We start from the raw sequence: 10,550 nt of genomic DNA on the forward strand, positions 1-10,550 counted from the left end.
TATACTCGAAAATAAGTTTTATTCTAAAAAAATATCAAAAAAACATGAGTTCTCTCCAGTCATTCAAAAAGTTATAACTGTTCTCAATCTGAAAGACATTAAAAAATTAGCTTCCAAAATATTAATTTTTAGAAAACTAAAAAAAAGGAAAACTTACGATTTTTTTGAATGCAAAAGAGAGACTGCTTCATTGATGTTATCCAGTTTGACTTCGTGAGTGACAAATTCGTCTACCGCCAACTTTCCATCCATGTACCGGTCAACTAATTTTGGCACACTGTCTCTACTCTTCCAACCTTATTTTTGATATATTTGAATAATTAGGGTTTTAATAGAATAATAACTGTATAATAATATAACAACAGAATAATAATAGAAGATATTAACCTCCAAAGGCAGATCCTTTCCAGATTCGTCCAGTGACTAGCTGAAAGGGACGAGTAGATATGGTTTCTCCTGCGCCAGCCACTCCAATGATGACGGATGTGCCCCATCCTTTGTGGCAGGATTCGAGAGCCTCTCTCTGAAAGGGAATTTTCAGTATTAACAATTGCCCACATGATATGTTATGAATATAAGTTTCCATAACATTTACCACATGGGAAAAAATATTAAAACACATACCATTGTGTTAACATTACCGATGCATTCGAATGTGTAATCCAAGCCTCCATCAGTCATTTCAATTAATGCATCTTTGGTTGGTTTTGTTAATTCTTTAGGATTAACAAATTCAGTACAGCCAAACTTTTTCCCTTGTTATATAAAATCTTATATCATTGATCCAAATTACACAAACAATTTTTCTTACACATTCTGATTTTGCTTACCTAAGGCAAGTTTACTCGGATCAATGTCAATTCCAATGATTCGCTTGGCTCCTCTCTCGCGACATCCCATGGCCACGGCCAGTCCGACGGTTCCGAGTCCCCATATTGCAACAGTGGAACCCTCCTCGACGTTGGCAGTGTTTAGAGCGGCACCATAACCGGTAGAAATGCCACATCCCAATAAGCATATCTTGTTTGGCAGAGCGGAAGGATTTACCTGACCAAGTTAGAATTGAAACTTAAATAATAGTTCTGAAAAGTTTCGGAGGAAAATTTCCTATAAATTTTACCTTGGCAACGGAAATTTCAGCCACAACGGTATATTCACTAAATGTACTGGTTCCCATGAAATGATAAACTGGCTTACCATTGCAGGAGAAACGTGATGTACCATCTGGCATAACCCCTCTGCCCTGAGTATCCCTATGAAATTATCATCCATATTTAAAAATTTTTCTAATTTCTGTTGATATCAAATCATTTCATTTAATCTTACAAAATAAAATGAATTAATTACACAAAAATTACAATTAAAAATTATTTCATTTGTATATAGCATTTCAAAATGAGTATAACATTAAAAAATCATTTATGCATTTAATTAAGTTTTAATTAAATCATTTTTGGAATCTTGAAAATTTGATATTTATATTATTGTCAAATTATTAGAAAAAATTTTACCTAATTTTACTGCACAGATTTGTTTTTGAACTTTTGCAAAATTTGCAATCATTACATTGAGGAATGTAAAGAGGAATGACGAGGTCACCTACAAAAATGCTAAGACATTAACATTTTTGAAATGTAACAGATTCTATTAAAAACCATACAGACCAGGCTTAACAGAATTAACGCCATCACCAACACTCTCCACAATTCCTGCTCCCTCGTGTCCTAAAATGCATGGAAACACTCCTTCTGGATCCAAACCGTCTAACGTGTAAGCATCCGTGTGACAAAATGCACTAGCCAGTATCTTCAAATATAAAAATTTTAATTAAAAATATATCACAATTAAAGACAACCTTCATAATTTAATTCTTACCTTGATTCTGACTTCTCCCTTCCTGGGTGGTGCAACTTCTACGGTTTCGATCACCAGATCTTTTTTTGGATCCCAAGCAACAGCTGCTTTACATTTTATTACCTACTTACCAAATTTTAAAAAATATCTTAAAAATTTATTCTCTAATTGCAAGTTTAAAATATTTTTTACAATACATTTGAAATTCACAGAAGCAAAATTAACTAATGTTATAATTTTGTTATAAACATTATTTCAAAGAATTCATATTAAAAAACTTTAAGAAACATTAATAATTAACAATTTATTCAATCTTGACAACAGAAAAGAAAAAGTAATCAAAGAATATAAAATACAAAAATGTAATTTAATTACTTTGTCTGCAATGACAATATCTTCAGGAAAATTTTTGAAGAGTATAAAAATTAAAATGAAATCAGATCAATTATTTTCTTTAATATTATTTCAAATTGTTATTTGAATCTTCAATAATGTATTAGAGAGCATGCAAAATTTTATTAAGTTTCTTTTTTGTTGATTAAAACAGCTTAAACCAAAAATAATTCTTGGATGTTCTGTGATGAATATGGAATTTTTGCTTTATCCCATAATGGTGTAAAATCATTTTCTGCTGCTAAGAGGCCAACTTATAAGTAATGAAATAAATCATCATCATCATATTTAAATCTTGGCTAATTATTTAAGCTGAGAGTGGGGAAAAAGCCAATACATTAGAACTCACTAAAAATTTATATAGCATATGAATATATGTAGCAATACATTTGCAAAAAATTATCAAGAGAAGCAAACTTCCAAAGTGACTTTTATTGTATTGAAAATTTGTGTTCTTCATTACAGTCTGATTTTTTACTTCATCCAATATTTTTTTGGGAGATATCCATAATAAGCTATCTGAAAAGTACATTAACTTCATAGTAACAAGAGAGGAGAGTGTTTTTGTAGCATTGAGAGCTTCTCTGTAGTCTCAATTTTCCATATGATATTGAAATGTACCACCATTTCTATTTTCCCATCACAGATGTACAACTGTCTGTCAAGCTGTGTATTTTTCCAAATGACTCTTAAGAATTTCTGGTCAAATGCAAATTCCCAGTAGTGATAAGAGTGTATCTGATTGGTCAAACCAGAGTTGGAGTGACCATTAATATCAAGAACTGCCTCAACTTCATTTATGTGCATTTTGATCCAAAATTTTATTTTTTCTTGTAGAAAGAAAAGTAGGAAATTTAAGAAATGATTACAAAGAATGGTAAAAATACTGATTACCATTCTAAGTGGGCAGATGACACTATCTTTTAGGTTGTTCTTACAAATTTTCTTTGTTGCTCTAGTATAGTCTAAGACTGAAGAGTTGCAGATTATTTTTTCAGAAAAATAATGTTTTACACATATATAGATTTATTTTCAAAAGCTATCGTGATATACTTTCTAGCTTTCTAACTAAATAACTGTTAACTGTGCCTATAATGAGGCTACCAGTTACGTATTCAAATCTTACAAAGCTTTGATATAATGATAAGTTATATCTTATTCCTCTTCAAAAAACAATAATTTAAACCTTATACAATATTGGAATAACAAAAAGCACTCTTAAGGACATACTAAAAAGGTACAAGCATGATATAACAAAAATGTTTCCACCAAACTAGCACTTTTAATAATTATATAACAAGAAAGATTTTGAGCCAATGTGGAGTGAGGCAAAAATTGTGCATTCATTGTAAAACATCCAATAATAACATAATAATTATTATTTTTATTTCAGGCCATTTAACAAACTATTTAACAGATTTCACCTTATGCATAAAGATCATCAGGAATTATTTAGTACAGGGATGGGCAACCCACAGTAATATTTTTTGCAGCCCGCATCACATAAAATATGAATAAATATATCAATTTCCCAGCTTAAGGAAGTATGCAGCAAAAATTCAAACTTTATTTTCTACAACTTATGTACGTGAATAGTTTTTCCCCAATGAATTTAGTAAAAATTAAAACAAGAAACTGGCTAACAGACACGTCGACACTAATTTAAAACTAGCAGTGACTAATACTTAACCAAATATTTTCAATATATTACGTTTACATCAGTTCCAGAAGCTAAATTAACTATACCTATGCTATATATGAATAAATAATTTTTTTTTTAATTTTTTGGAAAATGGCACATTTCAAATTTTTAAAAAACATTTGAATTAAAGAATCCAGTTATAAAGGAAGGTATAAAAATAAGCCTGAAGAAGATCCCAGGAGGGGAGTCGAAAACGTTCACCGATTTTTAAAGAATTTCACACCAGTTACTGGTTAATTGTAGATCGTTGTTTAGTTGAAGTATATACAACCCGGTGTGATGAGAAACTACATATAAATATTTATTTGATAATTTTTACTTTCCTGTCTGTTATATATAACAGAAGGAAAGTGTAGTGATTGGTCAAAAAATGACCCTCCCAAATTTTACATTTTTGGACTCAGTACACCTTGAAATGTTGAGATATGTAAAAGATTCCGTTTTTTCCTGTATGTATGGATGTTAGACTGTGTGGGAGGACGATTTTGTTTACCCTGTTTGAAGCCTAACAACTTCTGTGGTTTTTAAATCGGAGTCGGATGGCTTAACACAGGAGTTATTAAGCTTCAAAGTGGTTGAACTAAATTGTGCCCCCATACACATTCTAACATCTTAATGGGTTTTACTGTACTATCATAAAATGACAAAAAGCTTAATTTTGAGGGCAGAGATGGGTTTTATTTTAAAAAACATTGAGAATGCTAATAACGAGTAAAATATTCATTAAGTTTGACCACACTGGAGATATGACACATGGCTCCTTCTATGTCTCCACTCTATTGACCTTTAATTAAGAACCAAAATTTAATAGAATTAATGCATGCCCCTTTATACTTAAGCCACAGTGCCAAATTTTGTTTCTTAAATTTTGTAATATCTCAGAACAGAGAATAAAGAAGTTAAGCAAATTAGACACCAAAACACGTGCAATTTTTCCCCTTTAATTGACATACTTTTGGGGGTTTGGGGAGGTCTCAAAACATGTAGATTTGCAAAAAACTTGGAGGATCAAATTTGACACGTTTCCAATACTTTTCCATTTTATATACATAACAAGTTGGGAAGTAAAAAGGAGTCAGAGTAGGTGAATTTTTTGATGACTCGCATTCAGACTGACTATCTCGACATTTCAAGATGTACCGAGTCCAAAAATGTAAAATTTGGGGGGGTCATTTTTTGACCAATTGCTACACTTTCCCTCTGTTATATATAACAACCAGAAAAGTAAAAATTATCAAATAAATATTTATATATTGTCATTACTTAGAGGAGTCTTTTAGCTTTGGAATAAAAAAGTTTCTACGTTCTATCTTTATTAGAACTCTATTTATTGAATATTTTATTCTGAGGACACGTGATGACATCAGAATTTCCAGGTCTATTTTGGTAACAAATCTGCCCCCGGTCGGACTTAGACGGTAAAGAAAAGTCAAAGTCGGAGTCGGTAGATTTTTACACGACTCCACAGCCCAGATTATAATGGCAGAGTGATTGTTCTACACACGCAAAGGAATTAATTACATGGATCTGTTTATAACACTAATTTGATAACTAGAGATAAGAGATAATCTACATACATAATACTCCTAACCTAATTCTATTTTGAATACTTGTGCAAACGTATTATTTTTAAGCTTTTAATAAAGTATTTCCCTGTTCATTTTCTGATTAAATAATTTTTTCTAATTATTTAATCAGAATGAAGAAGGAAAATAAATTCATACAAAAATGATGATTATCTTATGTAAATGTGTAAAGTGTCAAGTTTTGAACACGATAATTCAGTTTTTATACTTGCATTATACTGTATTTCTTATTGATGGATTTTTTTTTTAAGAAAATGTCGGGCATACACGTGCTTGCCACTTTATTAGATTTATTCTTTCAGAGTTTTGTTCGAATGTAATTTTTGGGACAACTAATATCACTCATACTTTTGAATTTTACACAAGACAGCCGATAGTCCTATGTACTGTACGTGCCCTATAATATTACGTGCTTTAAGACTTGCATATAAAAAGCAAGAAGTGATTCGAATTTTTTTTACAAGTAGAGATGGCACTGTGTTTTAAACAGACTACCATAATTTCGACGCCACATTTAAAATACAAAGCGATATTCCTCACAAAATGCACTATCGTCATTATCTCTGGTCACAAAATAAAATTCACGTTTCCGTGCATTCCATAAGACCCTCGACAATCATTTTTAAAGCGTAGTAAGCAAATTTTTTGCATTAGCGCACGTTGTATACAGACGCATGCTCTCAAACATGGCTTCGAAGTGACGATATACGTCTAACCCTTAGCGCCATCTCTAGCTAAAAAAAAAAAGTAATAGATTCGAAAAATTATCTGCACGTCCTATGCGTGTAAGATGATTATATATGTAATCTATTACTTAGAGTTCAAAAATATAGTTTATATCAATCGTCCTTAAAACTATATCGACAGAAATTAATTAAAGAATTATCAAGGACAATGCAAAAACTTTTATTTCAAGTTCATTTTCAGTTAAATTGATAAACAATCAATACTAAAGTGTATTACAAAATAAATAAGATCAATTTAAAACTGAAATACCTTTCCTCGAGTTTGCGAATCGCCCATTTTATAATTCGGAAAATAGCTACAGCCGATTATTTCATCTAAATCTCGAAACTTTGTAATACCACCCAATCGGATGACACTATACAGCGACCTTTAGCCACTGAATCGTCTCGCGACCGTCACGTGTTTTTTTTTTAACTGGGGAAAATATGAATATCACTAGTAATGTATTAATTTTTATAATTGATGTTTTAATTATAAAGTACGGAAATTATTTTTATAATATTGCTATATATTTTGTTAAATTTATTTGTCTATTTTTATATTTTTTTCGTAAAATTTTCAAACGTATACGCTCGTTGAGAAAAAAAATTACACACCCAGACAGAATGGTCCTATTACTACAAAACTCCGCAATCAGCTATCTCGACAATTACAGTTGTGGTTCGATTGCACGCGCCAGATAATGTCACCAGAGTACATTGACTGCCAGATGGCCGAGCAGATAGGGTGGCAGTCTTTCACTCTGGGGAGTCAGAATCGGACCTAAACGGGTCGAAAAACTTCAGGAATTTTTCGGGATAATTTGTTCTAGATACGTTTAGCCCGCCTCTTATCATCCGGCTACCCCATTACAGGCCTTGCCGAACTCATAATGGACTTACTAAAAATGTTAGTATAACCATTTCACAGGATGAGAGGAAAAATAAAGACCGCCTTAAAATCGCTACCTCAGTATCTTATAAAAAGGCACACACTGTTGAGAAATTTCAGTATACTGTCTTGTTGTTGGGAGGTTTTCGAATGGCAAACACGCCAGGTGTGTTTGGAGGTTTTTGAATGCCTGTATGACGCAGTGAAAGATTACGGCCTTTCTCAAATTATGGCTGACGTAATTTGAAAAAGGCCGCATCAATGAACTGAGTACAGCAGGATAGCCGTTTCTCCAAATTGCCTTCCGTCTGGGCAGCGGCGCCCGCAGACTATAAAAAAAGGGTCACAAGCAATAAAACAGGGCATCGTACGTACATTATGCGAGGAGATACCTGTATATGTACCGTACATATACAATTTTCATGAAGTTAATTAATTAATCGAGAAGGCTCTCTCGGAACTGACAGAAAAACCAGAATTGTTTTCGGATTATCGGAATAAAGGTATCTATCATCGTTGACCCAAATTTGAAACGTGTTGGAATTTGGAGGCTCGATAGATCGTTCAATATACTACTACTACGAAACAAAGAATTAGAAGGCCTCCACCAATCGGTAGAGCCTTGGAAAAGGAAATATGAAGGGTTATAGCGGAAGTGAGAAGAAAAAGAAAAGCGAGACAAGAAAGGGTGAAAAGACGAGATCCATGAGCAGCCGTCGGGTTCTGTTTATTAAAACACAAATAATTTACAGAGTGCCAAAAAGGCAAATGTACAGAATAACTGCCCTAAGTACATTGAGCAGCAGTGGCATGCCGTGACATTTGATGATAGAGAAGCTATGTTTCTGTAATAAGCCGGCTTCCAGGGACAATCAGTTAATTGCGCGTCAGTGATGGTCTAGGGCAGGGGTGGCCAACAGTTTTTGCCACCGGGCCGAATTGGAAAGAAAACTTTTTTCACGGGCCGAACCAGAGGCTGCCCTAGGAAGATTTTGAGGTGGTGCGAGATCTCATTGTGGTGTCACCCGTAGAGACTAAATTGTACATAGAGATTACAGATACATTTTTCATATTACCATGCTTTATCGACATTCTACACTGTACTTACGAGATTTGTAATGGAGGGTTAACTCTAAACGCACAGTGAGTTGTTGATCCTTTTTTTTTAGTCGTCAGAAATGTTCATCGAGCTATTCAAACTTCAGTAGCTGATATAGAAAGATTAATCGCGGGCCGCATAAATTCATTAGACGGGCCGTATGTTGACCACGTCTGGTCTATGGTCCATTCGTATCGTTTGTTTGGTAAGCCAATAACCGTAGACTTCTCTAAATGTATTTTTAATATCACAATTACATTCCGAATCGCTAGCCACGATATAAGGGCTAAAATTATAAATAAAACAATAAAAACTTACTTGGTGAAATAAATGTGTGATGGATATACCTGGTACAAAATATTCTTCAATTATATTAATATACATTTAAAGAAAATTATAATTAAATATAGCTTTGTAAAGAAACGTATATAAAAATAACATAAAATCTTCTTTACTTTTTAAATCTTAAAACAATCCACTTAGTCAAATAGCTCCCTACGACTGACTAATGGATGGAATCAGAGACGGTCCTGAAAGGTGCATGCATTCGGGCTGCCAATTCCCGAGAGTGCCGATACTGGTCAATGTCAAATTCCTCTTTTGTCGCATCACTAGCATATCTCAAAGGACGCGACAGGGTTGTTGTAGATTTTAAACGTTTCTCACTATAGCCGTAAAAATCTAAATTTGTTAACTAACGTTTGTTTTCTAACTAATTTGCTTTAGGACCAGGTGTCCACGGAAATTTCCGTGGACACCTGGTCCTAAAGCAAATTAGTTAGAAAACAAACGTTAGTTAACAAATTTAGATTTTTACGGCTATAGTGAGAAACGTTTAAAATCTACAACAACCCTGTCGCGTCCTTTGAGATATGCTAGTGATGCGACAAAAGAGGAATTTGACATTGACCAGTATCGGCACTCTCGGGAATTGGCAGCCCGAATGCATGCACCTTTCAGGACCGTCTCTGATTCCATCCATTAGTCAGTCGTAGGGAGCTATTTGACTAAGTGGATTGTTTTAAGATTTAAAAAGTAAAGAAGATTTTATGTTATTTTTATATACGTTTCTTTACAAAGCTATATTTAATTATAATTTTCTTTAAATGTATATTAATATAATTGAAGAATATTTTGTACCAGGTATATCCATCACACATTTATTTCACCAAGTAAGTTTTTATTGTTTTATTTATAATTTTAGCCCTTATATCGTGGCTAGCGATTCGGAATGTAATTGTGATATTAAAAATACATTTAGAGAAGTCTACGGTTATTGGCTTACCAAACAAACGATACGAATGGACCATAGACCAGACGTGGTCAACATACGGCCCGTCTAATGAATTTATGCGGCCCGCGATTAATCTTTCTATATCAGCTACTGAAGTTTGAATAGCTCGATGAACATTTCTGACGACTAAAAAAAAAGGATCAACAACTCACTGTGCGTTTAGAGTTAACCCTCCATTACAAATCTCGTAAGTACAGTGTAGAATGTCGATAAAGCATGGTAATATGAAAAATGTATCTGTAATCTCTATGTACAATTTAGTCTCTACGGGTGACACCACAATGAGATCTCGCACCACCTCAAAATCTTCCTAGGGCAGCCTCTGGTTCGGCCCGTGAAAAAAGTTTTCTTTCCAATTCGGCCCGGTGGCAAAAACTGTTGGCCACCCCTGCCCTAGACCATCACTGACGCGCAATTAACTGATTGTCCCTGGAAGCCGGCTTATTACAGAAACATAGCTTCTCTATCATCAAATGTCACGGCATGCCACTGCTGCTCAATGTACTTAGGGCAGTTATTCTGTACATTTGCCTTTTTGGCACTCTGTAAATTATTTGTGTTTTAATAAACAGAACCCGACGGCTGCTCATGGATCTCGTCTTTTCACCCTTTCTTGTCTCGCTTTTCTTTTTCTTCTCACTTCCGCTATAACCCTTCATATTTCCTTTTCCAAGGCTCTACCGATTGGTGGAGGCCTTCTAATTCTTTGTTTCGTAGTAGTAGTATATTGAACGATCTATCGAGCCTCCAAATTCCAACACGTTTCAAATTTGGGTCAACGATGATAGATACCTTTATTCCGATAATCCGAAAACAATTCTGGTTTTTCTGTCAGTTCCGAGAGAGCCTTCTCGATTAATTAATTAACTTCATGAAAATTGTATATGTACGGTACATATACAGGTATCTCCTCGCATAATGTACGTACGATGCCCTGTTTTATTGCTTGTGACCCTTTTTTTATAGTCTGCGGGCGCCGCTGCCCAGACGGAAGGCAATTTGGAG

General features: G+C 33.9%; 1 protein-coding gene across 1 annotated transcript; it reads right to left on the reverse strand.

Annotated features, from left to right (window-relative positions):
- On the reverse strand, positions 1-6,676 carry LOC111623927 (alcohol dehydrogenase class-3-like). The gene is made up of 10 exons (XM_023366661.1): positions 6,532-6,676; positions 1,876-1,977; positions 1,665-1,806; positions 1,512-1,599; positions 1,121-1,253; positions 831-1,047; positions 625-755; positions 388-523; positions 158-296; positions 1-88 (listed from the first exon to the last, which is right to left on the reverse strand). Exons 1-10 carry the CDS (start codon positions 6,556-6,558, stop codon positions 64-66), a joined length of 1,140 nt encoding a protein of 379 aa, XP_023222429.1. The 5' UTR covers positions 6,559-6,676; the 3' UTR covers positions 1-63.
- Positions 6,677-10,550: the final 3,874 nt, after the last annotated feature.

Source organism: Centruroides sculpturatus, unplaced genomic scaffold (genome assembly GCF_000671375.1).
Source record: "Centruroides sculpturatus isolate CEXI.00-Female unplaced genomic scaffold, Cexi_2.0 scaffold344, whole genome shotgun sequence".
In the NCBI taxonomy this organism is placed as follows: Eukaryota; Metazoa; Arthropoda; class Arachnida; order Scorpiones; family Buthidae; genus Centruroides; species Centruroides sculpturatus.

What these genes read in the sequence shown, in the direction of transcription:
- LOC111623927 (XM_023366661.1), bottom strand. Translation starts at nt 6,558, where the DNA reads ATGGGCGATTCGCAAACTCGAGGAAAG. An exon ending in AGGGAGAAGTCAGAATCAAG is followed by an intron (nt 1,807 to 1,875) that starts GTAAGAATTAAA and finishes TTATATTTGAAG; the next exon opens with ATACTGGCTAGTGCATTTTG. An exon ending in TCGGTAATGTTAACACAATG is followed by an intron (nt 524 to 624) that starts GTATGTGTTTTA and finishes ATTCCCTTTCAG; the next exon opens with AGAGAGGCTCTCGAATCCTG.